Genomic DNA, 21304 nt, shown 5'->3' with positions numbered 1-21304 from the left:
CAGGGCATCTGCCTGGTCTCCTCCTGCTCCCCCACTCCCCTTCACCACTCCCTGCTGAAGCAGGGATTCTCCTCTCTCCTCTGCCTTACATAGACACCTCTTAGCATTAGCTAGCATACCGCATGCTGGTTATGGTCTGTGCTGTGGGAGACAGGAAAAAGGCAGACAGGACAGTGTTGGCTTAGGGCTTTTGAGAACTAATCAACAGGTAGTTAGTAACGTTTCTCTGTCCCTCCATTTCTCCCTTGGAAAAAAATTGTTTAAGAAGAGCTTAAACTAATGAGAGAAGCTCTTGTTTTCATAATGGGCTGATAAACACTGAGTTAGGGGTGATAAACACTGTGTTATCAACTCCCTGCTGGGCTGCTGGGGGGACCCCTCCCTAATCAGAGCATCTTGCCAGGGCCTGAACATGCCCCCCCCGCACCCAACTCAGCACTGTGAAAAGGACACGAGGGCTGATCTAGCGCCTCCCAGCTTCTAGCCTGAGCTACTGCAGGCATGTGCCTGCATTTCTGGAATGAAAAGGGAATGTCCATCCACCTCCAAATCAGTCCTAGCTTTGGAGGTTAGACTAACCTGCAACAACTGAATCTATTCAGGCTCAGGTTTTTTGAATGTCTGTCCCTAGCCATAGAGTTCCCTGGGAGGGTGTTGTCCCTGCCATTAAGCCTAAATTGCTTTGATCTATGCAAGCCCTTTTTAGAGTAACTCTCCCTGTTTACACCCTTGAAATATTTATAGACCAACATTAGTGCCCCCTCATTCATTTCTTGGCAAACTGCAGCTCTTCTGAGCTCCCCACATCAGGCAGCCCCTCCACACCCTAAGCATTTTTACTGCTCATCTCTGAACTCCCTCTAATTTATCAGTATATTTTGGGCAATGCGGATCCAACACCAGCTGTTTAGATGTTCTAGATGTGGTCACTCCAAAGCCATAGACAGAAGACTTATTTATTCTATGTCCCACCCAGAAGTACACTTGGCCTTTTTGCTATCAGGTCTCACTGCAAACTCTCCTGCTTCTGAATCTCCTTGTTGTTTCTCAGGAATCTCCATGCCACACATACCGCCCCCCGCCCCGAACAGGTGTTCTTGCTTATTTTCCTTCCCTTGAATATGTTGATGTGCATTTTTAAGTTGAATCTTATCCTTTTGCCCTGCTGGGGTTTCCAATCTCTCTCATGAATTTCATTCATCCTCCTCCAGACCATTTATAACATCTTTAAATAAGACAACATTTCCCTGTGGTTTCTCCCTAGAGACATCCCAGCAGCCCAGTGCTTAGTCTCCTTCCATAACTTTTCCTTAGAGAAAAATGTTATGGTCCATCAATCAGTTTCCAGCCCATGCCACTCACAGCCCAGTTAACCCTAATTAAATAAGAATAAAATCCTGTGAAGCACTGAATCAAAAGCCCTACCTCTACCATCCCCTGTCATCCGAGGCTCTAACCAGCACTGATACTGCCCAGGAGTGCTTTTATATATTGAGGAATACAAAATGAGAGGCTTGGTATGGGTAGGTGGGGACAACTCTTCTGAAAAGCTAAACATAACCATCACAATGGGGATTGTAGGCACTTCTGACAAATGAGCATTTATTTAGATGCCTAAAAGGAAGCTGAGACCATTTCAAAATCTGGCCTGGATTATGGGTTCTGAGCACTTTGAAATCTGGGCCTTCTTGTTCAAACTTCTCTTTATCTCCATTGCTGAACAGACTTAAACTGGAGCTTGATGCCTCAGTCACTTCCAAGTTATTTCATCCTATTTCATTTACTGAAGTATTTATTGTTTTTTCCCCTATCTCTGCCCTTTCTCAGTGCATTTGTAACAACATTTGTATAAATTAACTTTTGGGCTACCTGTTCTTTTTTCCACAGACCTCCAACAATCTTCCCAGAGACTGCCAGCCTGTGGCAGGCACCAGTTTACCCTGGTAGTGCTTAGATGTGATTAAACACATTTTCATGGCATAGTACAGACAAATGCCTTGAAGAAGCTGTGGCCTCTGGCCTGCTCCAAAGGTGGATGAAGTCAGTGACAGCCTGGGCAGGGGCGATACATAGGGGGTGCACATGGATGCACATGCACCCCCTGAGTGTAGTGGTGCACACCCTATACAAAGGCACCGCTGACAGTGTTGGCAGTGCCTGTGGACGGTCAACACTCACCACCTCGGTTGTCTGCTTGTCTACAGGCAGTCCGCAATCCCCCTGGCTACCATGGACACTGCCGGCAGCATCTGTGGGTGGTTGCCGAATCCTGGTCAGCACTCCCCACCCCTCCCCACCCCCCGGCCCCAACACTGCTGGACGCGTCTGCGGGAGCTTGCCCACTTACCGCTGCTGCACTCCTGCCACCGCGGTGCCCCCAGCTGCTGGGCCCACGTGTCGTTCATGAGTCTGGGAGTGGGTTAGAAGGGGCTTTGGATCAGGCCCTGATTAGGATCATGCCACAGACTCCCATGTGCTGCAGGGATGCAGCAGCTTGGTCCAGTGAGACAGCAACAGGCTCCAGGGGTAGAGTGGCTATGTAGTAAGAGGGTGAACTAGAGAACAAAGATGACACAGGAACTGCTAATGAAAACAGGGGTGGAGGAGAGGGGAGGGGGCATCCCCTGCTTCTGCCATGGGGTAACACCATCTCCCCCCCGTCACTTCATGGGCCATCACAGGACACTGTCCCTCAGGGGGAAGCTGCTCTCTGGTTGTGGGAGCAGCATTTGCAAGGGATTCAACAGATGAAAGGCCTGTAACCTTCTGATCTAGAGGGAGAGAGGGAGAGGAGAGGCTGGTGCTGGTGCCAAGGGAAAAGTTTCCTACCGCTCGCTGCCCTCCCTCCGCCTTAGCCAGGGGAAAAACCAACAAACACACACGCATTCGGAGAGGATAAATCCCAGCGAGCGGTGGGGAGGGCGGGAGGCAGGAAGGGAAGGGACGCCAGCAGCGAGGAGTCTGCATCTTACCAACAAACTGACTGCCTCTCCCTCCTTCACGCACCAGGGAGAGGCCCCTGGGAGCTCGGCTACGGGGTGGTTATTCCTCTCATCCCAGACCTCCCAGAGGCTGCAGGAGCTGAGCAGGACCTGAGGAGACTCCACAGGAGCCGTCTAGGTCTGTGTGCCTTTCTTTTTTGTTCTCAGTGCCGGGATCCTCTCCCCCTCCCTCCCATTCTCCAGCAACAAGGGAAGGGAGGGGAGCAGCATTGCCCAGGGCTGCTCTGAGGGCAGATCTTTGGCAGGTCTCTTTGTTTGGCCCCTGCCCAGGGGAAGAAGATTCAACCTCTTGCCTTTCTGGGACTAGGAGGGGAAATGCAATCAAATTCCCCTGGACAGAGGGTGGGATGGGAGGAAAAAGAATCTCCCCAACGTAAGGCCCTTCTAAGGATGGGCTTGTTTTGACGCAGGCCCTAAGATGAGGACACCTCTGAAATGAGCAGGGCTGAGCTGTCCTTCAACACCAGCCTTGGAGATGCAGAGCAGCCTCTGTACCCTGGGACAGTAGCCCAGCCCACCCTGGGTCTGCCCAAGGCAGGTGGGGAAAGGCATCCCCCCAAAGCTTCATCTTTGTCTAGGCACAGAAAAACTGAGCCTTGTTTACCAGGGCAGTGTCATGGTGAGGGACGGGGAAGAAAAGGGTGAGTGGGGTCCAGGACAGCCCTCTTAGGGGGTGGAAAATGTTGTGCCAACTTTTATACCAAAATGTGGGGAGTTCTGCAGTTTCTTAGCATCCCCATAGTGTCTGTGTGAAGCTCCTCTGGTAGGTAGGTGATGAGGCCCCTGTAAGCTGCCATGGCTGCAGAGAAGGTGAATAACATACTATCTGCTACTCACTACTCACAGGTGAGAATACAAAGCACAGGAAAATATTGGGAGGGAAAGCCCAGGACCTGTCTTGCCCTCTCTTGCCTCCAGGACGTGTCTTGCCCACACACACGCAGGTGCAGATAGAGCCAAGGGGATGGGGCTGCTGGAGCCAGTCCCCACCAGCAAGTTACTGTCTCCCTCCTGTAGCAGCCACAGGGGAGGCAGCAGTAGAGGGAGTCAGCTTCTGGATCCAGCTCCTGCATGATGCTGTTCCTCACGGTGCCAGCCTTGGCAGCCCTGTGCTTCCTGCAGCTGCCCCTCAGCAGTGCCCAGGTAAAGAGGCTGAGGGAACCTGCAGGGCCCACTAGAAGGGAATACCAGGGGCTGTGGCACAAAGTCCAGTCACAGGGGGAGGAGCCAAAGCCCACACACATCCCCCCACACCTGAACACAAAAACACCCCCTGCACTATGCAGACTCCTCATTACAGGCACAAATGTGCACACACTCCCCCCTTCATTGCACTGTTATACAGACCCTTCCCTTCCTTTATTGCACACACACAGTCACACTCCCCTCACTACCCAGGTGCTAATGCCTTCCCTGCACCACCTCACACTTCCCCTTCATGCTGCCCACACACTGCACACTCCCCACTCCACACAACACACACAGACACTGCCCACCCTCCCCTGACCTGCACCTCATCTTTGTGCTGTGTGGTGGCTGAATGGTCAGTTTGTCCTGCTACAGCTCAAGCTTGACTGGAGTTGTACCCAGGGGCAGCACCCATTGAGCGAGCTGTGAACAGAAATCTTCTCATCAGGGTTGTGGGGGTCAAAGTTAGGCACATGCGATATTAGGCACTTGCAATGTTAGCCACATCCCACCTTTGTATGCCATTGGCTACAGAAATGGGTATGCTTTATCCACACTAGCCTGAGGGGCCCTTGTGCTTAGCTGGCCTGCACACCGCACAAACCTTCCTACACAGACACCTCTTTGCTCTCCTTCCTTGTGCTCCACATCACACAGCCCCTGCCCTGAACAGCATGAACTCCGCCTCAGCACACATCACAGCATAAGCACACTCCCTCCCTCCCTCCCTTTCTGGACACCTCACACCACACACATCCCTGACACACCTACGTGGGCCACATGTATTGCCACACCCTGGCCCAATATCATACCACATCACAATCCCCTCTATACCCCATAACAAACACACATACATGCCATCACCAGACATCACATCACAAACATGCCCTGCCTCACAGAGCACCACATCACAGGCACATCTTCACTTTCCCTGGACACCACATGAGAGGTCTGCCCCATACCACAAACCCTGCACTCTTCTCCCACCCCTCGCCACACACATTCCCACACCCTACTCCAATACCACACTATGTCACAGACCCCACAATACTTCTCAACAGTTATGCATACATATGCTCTCCTCACAGCCTCTAGGAGCCAGCTGTGTGCCATATTTAGCTACTTGTGCCAGTGGAGCACATCTAGCCAGAATCTGTCCCTTTTGGGCTTCTAAGGAAACCTGATCTAATTAGCAGGGATTTCCATAGGGTGTGTGTAGGGGGCTGGGGGGAAAGAGTACCTCCCAGGTCACAACAGGAAGCACTGTCACCTGGGGGACTTCTACAGACTCTGCTGAAAACTGCCCCTTTCCGGATACATGGGCTTTCTCCCAGGGCTGTCTGAGTAAGCGCCAAGTGCTGAGCACCATTCGGCAGATGCAGAAGCTGCTGTCTACCCAGGAGGCTGCCCAGCTGCAGGGGATGAGAAACCTCAAGAAGCAACTCACTGTCCTGCAGAACAGCGTCCACAAACAAGCCACCAAACACAACGGTAACATCAGGCAGCACATGTGCCTCCCAGTCATTGGCACCACTTGGGACCTGTAAAAACCAGCCACTGGCACCCTGTGGAACCAGTCACTACCAGTCACTGGTGTCACAGGAAACCGGTGACTACTGGCACCCAGTGCCAGCCTAGTCTAGTCTCTACCAACCACAAGTGCCATGCAGAACTGACAACTACCAGCTACAAGTGCCACCTGGGTCGGTAACCAGTAGCCAGCTATGCTATGCTGGTGCCCAGCTGTTACTGGCAACAAACACCACCTGGGACTGTCACTGTGCAATGCTCACCTGACTCCCAGAGTGCTGTGCCAGCAGAGAATTGTGTAGAGTCCTCCCTCAGAGTGAGTGGCATTGGATGCAGTCACTGCAAGGACCAGCAGGGTTACCAGTGAGTGACTTGAGGTCCTGAATGATCTGCCCTGCAGGGAGCTCAGGGGAGCTTAGAGATGGCCTTCATTGCCCTGCCAATATGACTGTCAGGCTTTAAGATAGCAGGCCAGGGCATGGATATTGGAGTCTAGTTGGGTTTTTTCATAGTTTCATAGTTGTTAGGGGATGAAAGGGACCTTAGAGATTATCAGGTCCAGCCCCCCTGCACTTGGGCAGGAAATACTGCTGGGGTCAGATGACCCCAGAAAGATGGGCATCAAGCCATTTTTTGAAGATCGCCAGCGTGGGCGGCTGTACCACTTCTGGGAAGAGCCTGTTCCAAACCCTTGGCACTTGGCTTGTAAACAAGCTTTTCCTTATGTCTAGCCTGAAGTGCTCTTCAATCAATTTTGTTTGTTTGTTTAAATTTTGTCTCAGGCCAAATCGGCCAAATCAGTTCCAAATTCTGTCGCCTGAGCAGAATTCAGTCATTTAAGTCTGTGTAGCACTACCACCGGCAAGTATCCTCCCTCCCAGACTTTTCAGCTTGGGGCTTCAGATACTCTCAAATCCATGGCAGACATCCTACATGCATGCCCCAAGCCTGGAGGCCTAGTTCAGATGTTCCTGAGTCTCAGCTGCCTTTAGCCAAAAGACCAAAGGAGCAAGCTAAGGGAAAGTCCCCCATCTCCATAAATGTAAAGCATGTAGCCAAGATCCTCCCATTGGGAGGCTATAGTAGACTGTCATGGGGGGGCTGCCTGCAGTCCACCCTTAACTACAAAATACCATTCAAGGTGATCTCAGCCTGGTGATCATAGTATTTCTCCTTGATCTCAGTCAAAAGGCTGAGAAGCAATTGGAGTCTAGGTGTAAGGACTACTGACAAGGGATCCTGGGGAGCCTTCTGCCCCTCTGACTTGGCCGGCCTCTGCATGTGCTGCCCTGACAGCTAGGGCAAGCTTCAAGGCTATGGCAGGAGGGACTCTAGAGCAGGAGCCGCAGGTGTTCTTAGGAAGGATCCTGGTTCTGCTGGGTCTGCAGTATTTGCATTAGTGGTGGGAGAGTGGCACTGTATGGCAGCAGAGGGAGGAGGGGAGGAGGTTTTCTGTGGTCCCTAGCCCAGCTGCCACAGTATCACCCAGGGTGGGTCAGATCTCCTCACAGTAAGCAGGGGAACTCAGATGCCAGGAGGGGCAGCTATTCCAGAAGAGCCTGAGAAGAAATTACCACCAAGCCACCAAAAACCAGGGACCAGTGGAGCCAAGGAAGAGAGCAGCTCATTCACATGGATAAATAAGGCAGCATCAGATCACTTCCACAGGAGATAATTTCATAGTTAGTAGGGTCGGAAAGGACTTGAGCATACCATCAAGTCTGACCCCCTGCCATGGCAAGAAAGAGTACTGGGGTCAAACGACCCTAGCAAGGTGATTGTCAAGCCTGGTCTTAAAGACCGCCAGGGTAGGAGCCAGCACCACTTCGCTTGGAAGTTGGTTCCAGGTCCTAGCCGCCCTGACAGTGAAGTAGCGCCTCCTGATATCTAACCTAAACCTACCCTCTGCCAGCTTGTGACCGTTATTCCTGGTCACTCCTAGCAGTGCTCGGGGGAACAGTGACTCCCCCAATGCCTGGTGGTCCCCTCTGACTAGTTTGTTTCAGGCCACTAGATCCCCCCTCAGCCTTCTCTTGTGAAGGCTGAACAGGTTCAGGTCCCATAGCTTCTCCTCATAGGGCCTGCCCTGCTGCCTCCTGATCATGCGAGTGATCTTAAATGCATAAAATATTTAAGTGCATACCAATTTTCAGCTGAATACATCCAGTCCCTCCAGAAGTTCCCTGACTAGATCCTCCCTGACCCTTGGCCTAGGTGCACCTCCCTGGGGCCTGAGGGGGGCCCGGTGTGGGGGCTGATCTGATCCCTGCTCAGGAAAATGGAGGCAAAGAAATCGTTAAATAGGTTAGCTTTGCTGTCTGGTGTGACGACCAGATTTCCTAGCGTGTCTTGCAGGGGCCCCACATTACCCGGTACCTTCTTTTTGCCCCTATGTATTTAAAAAAGGACTTCTTGTTGTCCTTAATCAGGGAAGCTAGTCCCAGTCGCATCTTCGCCTTGGCCTTCTTGACTGCCCCCCTGCAGCCCTGAGCAACCGCAGTATAGTCCTCCCTGGTGATGGCCCCTCCCTGCCATTGGGTGTGTGCCTCCCTTTTAGCTAGGAGACATTCCCAGATGCTTTTGGTGAGCCATGGGGGCTTGTGTGCCCACCTGCTCCCTTTGATCCATGTTGGGATTACCTCCCTTTGGGCTTGGAGGATCGTCTCCTTAAGGAGCGACCGTTCTTCTTGGACACCTGGCTCCCCTCCCCTCCAGGACCTCAGTGCCTCCCCGACTATTCTCCTTAGCTCATTGAAGTCTGCCCTCCTGAAATCTAGGGCCACTGCTTTACTGCATGCCTTTGCCACCCTGCACTGGATGGTGAATTCCAGCAGGCGATGATCGCTGTCGCCCAGGTGGTCGAGCACCCACAGCCCCCTCACCAGGTAGTCACCCGTGGCCAGCACCAGGTCCATCAAGGCGTCTCCCCTGGTGGGGCTGGGCACCTTCTGGGTTAGATGGAGGTCCTGTATTTGGGCTAGGAACCTACGTGAGCAGTCAGACCTCCTCTGACTCTGTGCTACCTGATGAGGATGTGTATTCCTCCTTAATGTAGAGCGCCACACCCCCGCCTTTCCTCCCTGTCCTGTCCCTGCTGTACAGCCTATAGCCCTTGATATTCACCGCCCAGCCATGCGTTGGGTCCCCCTATGGCTCTGCTGCTCCCCATTCAGAGACGGGGGTGGGGGCTCAGGCAGTGACGCCCAAGGTGAGCAGGGCCTGGGTCTTTTCTAACCTACCCCCTTTCTGTGTCTCATCAGACAGCTGCCCTCACCTGGCAGTGCCCATGAATGGCAGGAAGCTGGGCAGGAAAGCCCTGGTGGGGCATGAGGTGCACTTCCTGTGCGATGCTGGCTTTCACCTGGTGGGCTCGGAGACGCGCACCTGCCTGGACAACCGGACCTGGAGTGGGCAGCAGCCCTTCTGCAAAAGTGAAGTGCTGGCCCATGAAGCAGGAGCCACTCAGGGCTTCATGTCTGGGCAGACCTGAGATGGGAGGGGGGCAGACTGGGCTGGGCTCCCTGGTGGGAGTTGTCACAGGGGACAGGCAGGTCCAGGGGCTGGGAACTGATGCCCTTTGTTCAAACTTCCCATCAACCCTGAACCTTCACCCCAAAATGGATTTCACCCTGGCCTGGGCACAGGGCTTTGCCACCTCACAGCATCCCTGAGCCTTCAACTCAAAGCAGATCCCATGCCATCTTGGGTGCCAAGACTTCCTTCTAAACCAGCTTCACCTCACACTGACTGCAAGGCATCACTCCAAAGCAGATTCCGTCTCAAATGAGACCTGAGCCTTCACCCTGCCACAAATTCTCACCAACCCTGCCAAAGGCCTGCGCCCAGACCCATGGCTCCCCTGCAGGGTGGCACACAGCTCAGAGCCAGCTTGGGGGAGGGGTTCAGATCAAGATGTTTACAGGGACCAGTATTTGGAGAGACTGAATAGGAGGGGAGAGGTATCTGCAGTGCTGATCAGACATCACGGTAATAGTACATCAGGTGTTTATAGACTGGATCAGAAGGGGAGGCATCAAAGAGGGCACTAAAAAAACACATTGCCCCTGTCACCTCTTTTTCTGTATGTTAACATTTCCCCCAGACTCAAAATTGTTGACTGTCTGTAGAAAGTCTCTCTCTCCCCATCAGGTATCAATGACTGTGCTAGCAACCCCTGTGCCAATGGCGGGACCTGTGTAGATGGCATTGAGCGCTACACCTGCCTGTGCCCCAGCGGCTGGTCAGGCAGCAACTGCCAGAGCCCAGTGTATTCCTGTAAGTCTTCAGCAGTCATCCCAGACAGTTCCTGACAGGGCAGCACAGGCCTGGATATTCCCATAGTGTTGCGTTGCTGGATAACCAAGGCGACATCCTGGAAGAGGTGAAGTTGACAGGGCCCAAGGCATCTTCCCAAGCTCTGTCAATCCCAGCCAAGATCTTTGTCACCCCTTGCCATGTCAGGCTTAGCTCTTCATCTAGCTCTGCTCCCACATTGCCATCCTGACCCATTGCTGCTCCAGCCATACTCTCCCATAACCTTGACCCCAACCTAGCTTTCACTGAAGCTGTCTTCCCATCCTCCTAAGTGGTGGCATCATGTTAGGGACAGACATCTTGGTCCACCCTGGGGAGAGCAGGGCAGAAGGTTTCTGCCCTTGGCCCTCACTAAGGTACCAGAGCAGGAGGCAGGAGGCCATTTGTCTCTGACAACCATGCCTGGGACAATCAGTGTGTTTGGCAAGGCATGTGTTGTGGCTCATGCTGGGACTCTGCACCTCTGAACTCCTCCCCTGACCTGGGCATGGGCTGCAGAGTCCAGTTCAGCCTATGCCCCAACCCTCTAGCATGACGTCAGCCAGGCAAACTCACCACCATCTTTCTCCTGCTGCCGCAGACTGGGTGACGCTCAGCAACTCCTCCTTCAGTCGGCAGCCCCGCTGTGCTGACAACATGCTGGGCTCCCGCCAGTGCAGCTGTGACACAGGCTTCCAGATGAAGGCTGGTGACGTGTGCCAAGGTAAAGAGGCTTCCCCTGTAGCTGCCTGAGCACCCACCTCTCTTACAAGACCCTCTCCCTCATCAACCCTGGCCTGCAAGGCCTCCTCGCTCTGTGGCCTCCTTGCAGGTCCACTCCCTACTGAGGCCCATGAATACTGCTGCAGGCTTTTTGCGTTCATGTGATCTGTGTGACTCTGAAAGCTGGTGTCCCTTGTGCTGAGGGAGGCACCATTGCTCTGGGGCCACCAAGGTGAGCAGCTCCAGTGGTGGCAGGCCCCTGCTGAGTCATGAGGACTGTTTTCCCTGCAAAAAATATCAGCGGTGGGGCAAAGGTTGGGGTGGTCAGAATAGGGAATGTCCAGTTTGTGTGGAGAAAGGAGGAGCCTGAGCCCCATGAAACAATGAGAGACACTGAAGACAGGAGGGTAACCAGGGGGAAATGCCCACCCAATCCCTGCCTCGATCCAGAGAGCAGGATCCCCAGCACCAGTGGGGCCCTGGGGCTCACCTTACCTGCACAGGAAGTGGGATCAGCACTCATGGGTGCCCAAAGGAGTTGGTTTGTCAGAGTCAGGAGGAGCATAGTCATTGTGAGAGAATGCCGGAAGGGAGCCTATTGTGTGGCACTGGGATATGCCAGGGGACCTGGCTGTGGGGCAAAGGCAGAGGGACATTTTTGACACTACGCAGGCCAGGCTATGAATGCCTGAGCTGGGAGCTGTCCTATTGAAAGTGGTCATTGTGCCATGAGCTGCCATCACTTCTAGCCATCTCCATGCCCTAGTGGTCAGCATTTCTGCTTTGCTTCCAGATGTTGATGAGTGCCAGTTGTTCCAGTCCAGGTGGCAGACCCGTATCTGTGTTCATGACTGTGTCAACCTGCCAGGCTCCTACCGCTGCATCTGCCCCCAGGGCTACCTGCTCAACACAGACTTGAATACCTGCAATGGTAAGAAACCTCCTCTGTGTGTTTGTAGGGAATCTGTCACCCACCAGGAGTGTTTGGGATTTGGCAGAAGAACAGAACTGTCTTCTGTTGTGGCCCCTTGTTGCATGTCAGTGCAAGGTACTCTGACCACCCGGGGCAACAACTGGTTTGACAACTCTGAGAAGGGGAACCCCCAAAGCTCCTAGTGGTTTGGTGCCTCTGACATCAGCCCTGACATAGGCAAGAGTTTCCTCCTGAATCATGGTTACCGTTGCCCACAGCACAGCACCTCCTACTGCCCTGCTGCAACTTGGTGCCGAGGGGAACACCGAGATTCCCAAGGGTCCAGCCCCAGGGAGCCTTCTGACTCTCAGTCCTAGGCCATGGCCTCCTCCTAAGCACTTAGCTCAGCATCATGTTCATTGTGAAGCCTCCGTTGGTGCCCATGTGCCCTGACTTAGCACCACACTTAATCCTGGTGCCATCCTGCTCACAGCCCCTCAGGGACCCAAAATATGCCAGGGTCTGGCAGGATCAAATGACCAATCATGCTCCCCTGCAGGGACTGAACTGACCTGTATGTAACAGCTTGGCCCAACAGGGACTATCCAGATACCCGTGAGGAGCAGCTCCAGGCAGAGCACAGGTGCGACTGGGCCCTGGCTCTGCTGTGTAAAGTTTTTGTTTTTTCAAGGAAAATGTTCCAAGCCAAATCAATTCCAAATCTGTAAGTCATTCACAACCCATAAGTGGCCCTACTACCAGCAAACATCCTCCACCCCCACCTGGGGCTTCAGAAGCTTCCAAATCATTTGGCAGGCATCCTACATGCAGGCCCAAGCCTGGAGGTTTGGGGTTCGGATGCCTTGGAGTTTCGCTTGCCCTCAGCCATATGACCACAGAAGCAAGCTACACAGGAGTCTCCCATTTCCATAAAGTGGGCATAAAGCCAGGATCTTCCCACTGGAAATGAAAATGGGAGGTTAACTATAGATTACTTCTGAGAGTACTACCCCATACCAGAAAAGCAGTTACCCCCAGTAACTAGGAAAACCGCCTTAGTAGTCACGGTATTTCCCCTGCCAGTAAAGTCCCCACCATGCTCAGTCCAGGCTCTGGGTTCTGTTTGCTTTGCCAGATGTGGATGAATGCACCAACAGCCAGCACAACTGCAGCCGCGGTGAGATCTGCGTGAATGTCTTTGGAGGGTTCCGATGTGTGCGCCCTGAGTGCCCCAAGCCTCGGCACAACACCAGCTACATCAAGACCTCTGCCTTGTAAGTGCTTCTCTGCATGCAGCCAGTGATCACCCACAGAAGCACCCAGCCTTCACACGCTCTGTGTTGCAGGCTGAGGGGGGGCTCAGAGCTCCCCTGCATCACTCCCTACAGCCTGCCCGGCTTGTAGAACCTGGAACAGGTGCAGCAGTGCTCTCCTGAGGGGTCTCTACAGTGCCTCCTGCTGGGAAAGGCCAGGTGCTCCCAGCCATCTCTCCTACCCTGGACTGCCTGCAAGTGGCAGACATAAGCAGTATTGGTGCTGGTACAGCTGGCTTACCTCTTAAACATGGCAGACCCCCTATATTTATCACCTCTGGGGACAAAGAGAAGAATCCCAGCTACTCCCTGCACAAAGCTCTCACACACAGGGCAGCCAGGTACCTTCAGCCACAGCAACTTGTACCAAAGTACAGAGCAATGTAAAGTCTCTCAGGCTGCAGCAGAAAGTGCCTGAGGCACCGACAGCCAGCCAGCCCAAAGTCCACATGGTTCTATGCCACCCGTGTTGCCTCCATCCCATGGTCCTGCACCAGGATCCCTCAATGCCTTGCTGTAACACTGAAATAGCCTTGAAGCAGGGGAAAGCATTTCCTACTGAATTGACCCCAGTATGGCAGCAACCCTCGTGTCCTGCTACAGCATTGGTTCAACACCAGCTTTAGGAAAAGAGTGTCCTCAAGAGGGCAAAGACAGACAAGGTTCTTTGGGTAAATCTGATATCTTTTATTAGACCAACTCAAATAGCTGGAAAAATTCTTCTTAGCAAGCCTTTTAGGTATACCCTTCGTCAGGCTGAGGAAGCATCTGCAGTTGGTGTGTGTGCTCTTCCTGAATGGAATGAATAGTAAAGAAACCAGAGGCTGGTATGCATGCAAGAAAGGCAGTCAGTGAAGATGTAAACTGAAGAGTCAGTGGGTAGGAGACAGGCCCGGGGCTGGAGGGAGTGGGGGTGGGAAAGGAGGATCAATGCAGCTGGTAAATAGTTGAGAGGAACCTGGGGAATCAGATGTTAGGCAGGTTATAATGTGCCATAAATCCAATGCCAGCTTGTATCAGAATAAGTCCAACCAGTACAGAGAGAAGCTTGAGGGTCCTGGGGCATACCTTCCGCTGATGCTACTAGAGGTGGGCCCTGCCCAGCCAGTCATCCACGGCTCTGCTTTCCTTTGCCAATAAACCCTCTGCTTCCATTCTGCCTCCATCTTTGGCCTGCCTGGCAGACAAGGGCCCCTGAAGTAAAGTCATGTAGCAGGCCTGGTAGCTGCATTGTGTAACCCATCAATGGATCAATCATAGTACAAGAGTCTATATGTTTGCACTTTCTAGCCCACCGAGAACACTCAGTCATGCTCCGGCAAGGGCATCTAGCTAATGGGGCTATGCCAAGCAAAGCCCCACTGTAAGCACTGGTCAGGCAGTAGTGTTTTCACCTCAGCTTTCCTGAGTCTTTATCAAATGTCAATAAGCCACTGAGCCCCCGGGGTGCAGCCACCTGACAACTCAGACTGCAAAGCAGGACGAGGTGCTGGCATTTCCTAAACATCCAGTCTGTTTGTGCAGCTCCTTCAGCTGAAATTCAATATCAAAACCAAACAGCCCTTCATTTTACTGTCCTTAGGCAGCCTAGCTGTAAGTGGGAAGCTGGGGAGTCAAAGCAGCTGGACTTTGTCCCACTGGTGAGCTTTAACCATGTTCGCTCAATGGGCTGTTAGTCTGAGAAGCCCTCTGGCCTATCTGTAGTCCCAGATTATTTAGCACTCACCAAAGCTGCCCCAGAGGAGTGCTATTGGGCTACTGTCACCCCACTGATTAGCTTAGGGAAGGGAAAGAATAACATCAGCTCCTCTCTGTGATAGATGAATTCTCTCCATCTGTAGACCCAGGACAAGCCCTCTTTTAACTGCATCAGGGAGCTCTTTCCCTTTCTTACTGAGTTCTGACCTTGTGTCTAGATGGAGTTTATTCCTCTGTTGCAGCTGAAGTGGGAGATGAGCACAGATCACAGTTTCTGGCAACAAGCTGCCTCTGGTCCCTACATGTGAACCCTCTTGTCATCTTCTCAGCAGGGATGAAGGGAAAAAGCAGGTCGTCATTCCAGGATCTCTTTGGGCTCCATATTTTGTCATTTGAGACCAAATTCTGCTCTCCGTTGTATCAGTGTAATTCTAGAGTCATGGCACTCATAGGAATGGGGTTCTGCTGGGAGCGTGCTACTAGCCTAGCTGAGAGTGGGATGTGCCAACAATGCCAGAAATCTTTGGATGATTTTTAAAATGGCCAGTGCCTTTGGGTTCCATGCTTTGTGGGACCCTAATTTGAGAGAGTAGGTCTGGGTTATCACCAGTGCCCAGTTCCCTTTTATGTAACTAAAAAAGCAGCTGGACTTTCACAAGAGCTGGTGAAGCTGGGAGGACTGGAAATCTGGCTCTGAGCTCTTGGGAAAACTCAGTCCCCAGAACATGATTTTCAGGTTTTCTGAGCACCATTGCCTGCAGCTGCAGCTGAGAGAAACTCTGCACCTCTATGAGTCAGATTAGTCACCCACAGAACAGAGGCACCCAAAACAACAGACACTGGGAAGATACAAGGGTACTGGGTTCAGGTGCTGTTCTGCATATGTGAAGGAGAGTGGGAGTCCTGCTAAAAGGCACCATGTTGTGGCAGAGATGCATCCTTGAAATCTGTTGGGATTTTCCTAGGCCAGCTTTGTTCAGAGCATGTCTCTTAGGCTTTCAGCTCAGCCGGGTTACTCGGGGTGTGAGAAGAATTCAGCTGAAAAGAAAGGTAGCTGGATGTCCATTCATTGCACTGTAAGACTTGGCTGAGTGACTTGAACATAAGACCCCCAGGAGGCCGGTGACTTTGTTATAGAACCTCACGTCCTTAAGAAGTGACAGACAGTCCCTGCTCAGGGCAGCCAATAACTGGAGCAGGAGGGAGCTCAGCAGACCAGCACAGGAGAGCTGGCTGGAGCCATGTGTGTATTTGTGCAAATGGGGGTAGAAAGGGGGAGCTCAGGGCTGGGATAACAGGAGGATCGCAAGTCAGGATTGTGGAGCACTGACATAAATTCTGTGAGAGAAGCCCGGGGCTGGGGTAGCAAGGAGATGTGGGCATTGACCTAGTTGTGGGCATTTTAGACCTGGGCTAGAATAGCAGGTGACTGCAGCTTGGGATTGAAGGGCCCCAACAGTGCTAGATGTCATGGGGTACAGTGAAGGCTCTAGTTTGAGACTGGGGTGCTTTAGCAAGGCTGTGGGGGAGGTTTGTCCAGCCCTGGCTCATGCTGTTAACGCTTTAATGAGCTCAAGTACTAAATAATTGTACTTTTCAAGTAAAACTCTCCTGGAGAGAGAACTGAGCCCACCTGCCCCCTCTGCCATGCCCCGTCTCACCAGGCTCTCCCTGCTGTCCTTTCCCAGCCAGTGTGAGCGGAACCCCTGCCCCATGGACAGCAAGGCCTGCCGCACTGCCGCCAACTCCATCTCCTTCCACTACCTGCCTCTCCAGTCCAACCGCACTGTGCCCAGGGTCCTCTTCAAGATGTCCACCACTCGCTTTGTGGGCGACAGCCTGAGATTTGCCATCACAGGTGGGAGAGGCCACAGCACCTTTGCCGTACAGCGGTCTGACCGGCAGACTGGTGAGCTCATCCTGACCAGCCCAGTGGCAGGGCCAGCTGTCCTGGAAGTGGAGCTAGAAATGAGTGAGTTTGCCCGGAGGGTCCTTCTTGGGAAGCACATCTTCAGGGTCATGACCTTCATCTCCCAGTATGAGTTCTGAGCCCTCCTGCCCGACTAGCTAGTGAGGGTAGGAGGAGGACTGGACATCCACCTCAGAGCACAGATGGGGGCCTCGCTGCTATCCACCCAAGCTGGCAGCTCCAGCCCGACATCGGTAGAGGGGATGCTAACTTTCTACCACATTTCTCGGTAGGACACAACTCACTGGAGATCCTGGTTCTTTGCCTGCCAAAGACCTCACTCTAAAGCTTGCTAACTTCCTGCTCATGTCTAGTGGTAATGTTTACATGTAATTGCTTTGTGGAACAGTTCATGGGGGCTGACGGAAACAGCCCCGTCTGTTTTTGAGAGAGAAATGGGAACAGCCAGGGACAAAGAAAGTGAAAAAGGGCCCTACTTGGGCAACCATACTGGCCCAGAGGTAAACCTGCTGCTGACATCTGAACCTGCAGGGTCATCACATTTCAGACAGGAGCTGCCCTTACATACCAATGCTCCAGGTATTCGCCTGCACTTACTTACACACACACACACGCACACGCACACGCACACGCACACGCACACACGCACACAGCATTTAGGTAAAAAAGCACCTACCCAGCAGGAGCACATGGAGGGTACAGGGACAGCGACAGCAGGATGCATATGGAGCATGGTTTTTGCTTTGTATCCATAGAAACAAGTAATAAAATGAGCGTGTCTTCAAGAAGCCCATTCTAGTAATTTCTTCCCAGCCCCTGGCCAGGAACCAGAGCTACTTCCTACCAGACTGGAAGGGAGGAAGAGAGCATCCATCTGAGGTAACACATTTCAGCGGTGGGGACTGCCCAGGAGTGCTTCCTCTCTACCCGTTGACTGACAGCCTAGGGTGCTGCTAGGCTCAGCACACTGTAATGGGCCATTTCCCTGTGCCAGGGAGTTCTCATTAACACCAGCCCAGCCCCTCCCAGGTAGCTCAGTGGACCAGGCAAAGCAATTCTAAGCCAGGCTTTGGTACCAATTTGGGGTTCCCGTCCCTGCACCTTGATTTCCTAGTGGCAATCATGAGTCTGACCTGCTTTGCTAAGTGCCTTGAGATCCTTAAAGTGCTTGAGGAGATCTGGCTGAGACTATCCTAAAGAATCCTGCCTGCCAAACTCCCTCAGACATTACGACTGATAGGAACACAGTGTCCTCGAGGTGGCATGCCAGAAATGCCCAGACTTTCCTCTCCCTGTCAATCAGGCAAATATTTCTTGCCTGCAGAACCTGCAGCAGAAGGAAAATAACAGGAGAGCGGGCTCAGAAGGCCTGACTGTGAGTGTGTATGAGTGAGATAGACAGACAGAGAGAATGGGTTTTGTGTCACATGCATGTGTGTTTGCATCTCCTCCATTGAAGCAGCTTCTGCAGTCTCAGGAACCCTTGCAAAGGGGAATCCTTTCCTGCCCTGGTATTTGCTCATCAACAGAGAATCTGGTGTGATTGGCAAGCCTGGACCCACCAGATGCACAATATCATCAATCACAATTTTCCAACTTTACCAGCTGCTCTGGTTGAGTCTGGCCTGGAAGGGATGGCTGAAGAGACTAAGCTATGATTCTCAACCAAGGTGCCATCGCACTCTGGAGTGCCTTCAGATCCACTGTGGAGTTAATTGTTTACTCCAGCCTAATTGCTCTGCAGGTTTAGAGGCTGAGAGATATTTACTGCAGAGCTAATTAGTCTACTCCATAGTAAACATCTCAAATCAGTCTGTGAACCAGAGGGAAGGTAGCATCTGGCTATGTCTAGCAGCCTTCCTCCTACTGCTGGCAGTTTAGCTGCAGGCCCCTTTCCCAGTGCTCCCTACTGGACTGGTCCCTTGGGGGACTGGCTTCTTACCCCAAACAGCTCAAGGTCCCTGATTCAAATTCTGGTGCAGACCAAAAGGGCAACCATGGGGCCTGCCCCGCAGCAGGGCTGGATCACTCAAAGTGAATCACTCTGGCTTCACAAGCCCTACAACTGTGAGACTTAGATGATGTGCAGTGCCCCCAGCCAGGTGATCCCTCAGAAGAGGGCATGATCCCACAAGATGAGGAAGGGGGAGCCACCCTTGTGCTTTCTGTTGCTTCCCAGTCCCCTGCTGAGTGCTGAGCTTCTCTCACCACATTCTCCCACCCATCGTGGGGACTCCATCCCTGCCCACCCCCCAACCACCATCACACAGCAGCCTTGCTAAGGCATACAGGGGTCTGGTGTGGGCTGAGGCAAGCAGTGCTAAGGAGCAGGGAGCTGCAGCCAGAAGGGCCTGCCCTGGGAGCCCTCTACCCAGGGACTATGTCTTACTCTGGAAAGAGAGTGTAGCTCCTGCAGATCCTCAGTTTCTGAGCACTGACTGCCACCCTGGAAAAGCTCTGGGGCCTACACCCACCCAGATGGCTGGGAGCATAAAGGGTCTTGCAAGTGGATTTCTCAGCACAGACTCCAGACATTCCAGCTCCGTGAATGGGAGGTGACTGTGTGCCCTCCCCTCATTCCTCAGGAGAGCTGGGAGCTGCAGGGGGTGACTGTGAGCAGATGAGTAATGGCAAAGCTCTTTGCAGAGAACAAGAAGCCTGGGGCATTGCACCAGTGCAGGAATGCAGCCCAGCCCCCAGCTCCCTGCTCAAAGGAGGGCTAATTCCCTCTGAGCCAAGGCTGCTCCTTGCATCTGGAGGGTGAGAGCTCCTAATGACACCAAGAATCCCCTCTGCCTCCCAAACGTGTGCACAAGCCCCTTAATCCAGCTCTCCTCAGCCAAGCTATAGGCCAAGCCCCAGAAGAGCTGGCCATACTCCACACAAGGCCCAAGCAGGGCCTGGCCCATCTTGCACTTGGATCTCATTTGTAGGCTGTGCCAAGGAGAGACGAGATGACCCACCTGCTCTCTGTGACGGGTCCTGCTGGGCTGAGCGCACACTGATGTAGGAGGGGAGCAGAGGCAGTGACCAGTGCATGGCCAGGGCCAGCAGCTCCCCTCCAGAACCACTCCAGCTAGAGCAGTTTGTTTCAGGAGTCTTACATCTCTGTCCGAGGAGTTTTCTCTCATCCCCTCTCTGTCCTTCTCTTCAGGGTCAGAAGACCAAGAGCTTCAGGGTGCCAGCAGACTCCATATGAAGCATATTTTGGACATTACAGATGTTTTTGTCCCTCTCCCAGGACTCAGTACAACCCATGAATTGTCCTTACATCACTCTTCTGAAAAGGAAGGGTATATGGTTCCCATTGTACAGATGGGAAAACTAAAGCACTGGGATGAGAGGAAGTCATTTCCCTGAGACTGGAGGGAAAATCAGTGGCAGAGCTGGGCTTGATAATAACTCCTGGCTCTTAGCCCTGGGCTTAGTTCACTGGGATGGGGACTTTAGGAAGTAGCCCAGGCCCTGGCAGCAAGTAGTATGTTGGCAAACAGCTAATGCCCTGCTGGGATGCACAGAGAACTCCTCTCTGCCCTGGGTAAGAGGCATGATCAGCCAGAAGCCACTTCCTCATAGTGGGGAGCTCTCCCAGCAATGGCTCATGTCACTGGCAGAAACCAACTGCTCTGGTGGGCCAAACCACAGCTCCGCTACTTTGGAGATGAAAGCCAAAAAGCAGCCATTTCATTCATACCCCTGCTGCAAACAGGTGGGAGGATGCCAAGGGAGCCCAGGGCCAGTGACAGCTCAGTGCCAAGTGAGAACCCAGTGCTAGGGAGAAATCTGATGTCCATAGCCCCTTACCCCAGCCCCACAATCTGGCCCGTATGAATGCTCCTCAGGTTCTGTTTGCTCCCAGATTGCCCATGAGTCAGACACCCTGAGCAGAGTACTAGAGAAAGTGCTGGGACCTCCAAGGTCCAGGTACTGGCAGCACAAGTAGGAATGTACTCCCATGTGCCAGAGCCCCACTCTGCCCCACTCTGGGACAGAGCTCACAGTAGTGCATGTGGGTTTGGGAGAATCTCAGCTCACATTGTTCTTAAAAAAGGAAGTTTCCAGGCCTTCCGGAAAGACACTGCAAAATGGGAAGCAAGCAGGACCTGAAAGTTTGGATCACAAATGCTAAGGCAGAGAGGAAGATCTCCCCTCATCCAGTCTTGATATTTAACATTTTTGAGCATTTGGATAAATACAGCCCAGATCCTACTTCCTCCCTGCTCCATATGAACCTCCTCTTCCCCCCTTCCTCTCTGTTCTCCCTCCTCAGAGCTTTTCAACCTTCCTCCATGCCCATCTTCTGAAGGTAAAACCCTAGGACTCTGGACAGGAGGTCCAAGGCTCCCTCCCTGCAGCAATAGCCATAGCATTTCTCTTGCACTAGCTCATCCCCAAGGGACACTGTTGTGAAGGAGGAGGTTGAAGCCCAGTCCAAGGGGTTCTTGTAGCACAGGAAGAACTAATGCAGTGATTCTTAAGCAGGGAGCTGTGGCACCCTGGGATGCCTTGAGATCCTTTTAAGGGTGCTGTGGGGTGCTACACAATGTCAGCACTGTTAGGCATGCAAACACAATACACAAGGTAAACCCTGAGATTTCCAAAAGTAATCCACAGTGTTAAAAACATTTCAACTTGTGGCTTTTCTGACTTCTTTGCAAGAAAAAATTGTTCTACTATTTTCCCATAGTCAAAAAAATGAGTGAAAAACAAAGAG

The 21304-nt window shown here is 52.7% G+C and overlaps 1 protein-coding gene across 1 annotated transcript; it reads left to right on the top strand.

Moving 5' to 3' along the window:
- Positions 1-2724: 2724 nt before the first annotated feature.
- LOC109310426 (fibulin-7-like) lies at positions 2725-17375 on the top strand. The gene is made up of 9 exons (XM_019535541.1): positions 2725-3120; positions 4020-4145; positions 5525-5681; positions 8981-9151; positions 9870-9995; positions 10615-10737; positions 11530-11667; positions 12785-12923; positions 16349-17375. The coding sequence occupies exons 2-9, from the start codon at positions 4074-4076 to the stop codon at positions 16707-16709; spliced, it is 1287 nt and encodes a 428-aa protein (XP_019391086.1). The 5' UTR covers positions 2725-3120; positions 4020-4073; the 3' UTR covers positions 16710-17375.
- The last annotated feature ends 3929 nt before the right edge of the window (positions 17376-21304 follow it).

This window comes from Crocodylus porosus, unplaced genomic scaffold, assembly GCF_001723895.1.
Source record: "Crocodylus porosus isolate Cpor-Errol unplaced genomic scaffold, CroPor_comp1, whole genome shotgun sequence".
Taxonomy (NCBI): domain Eukaryota; kingdom Metazoa; phylum Chordata; order Crocodylia; family Crocodylidae; genus Crocodylus; species Crocodylus porosus.
This window is presented reverse-complemented; position numbering and strand designations above follow the sequence as displayed.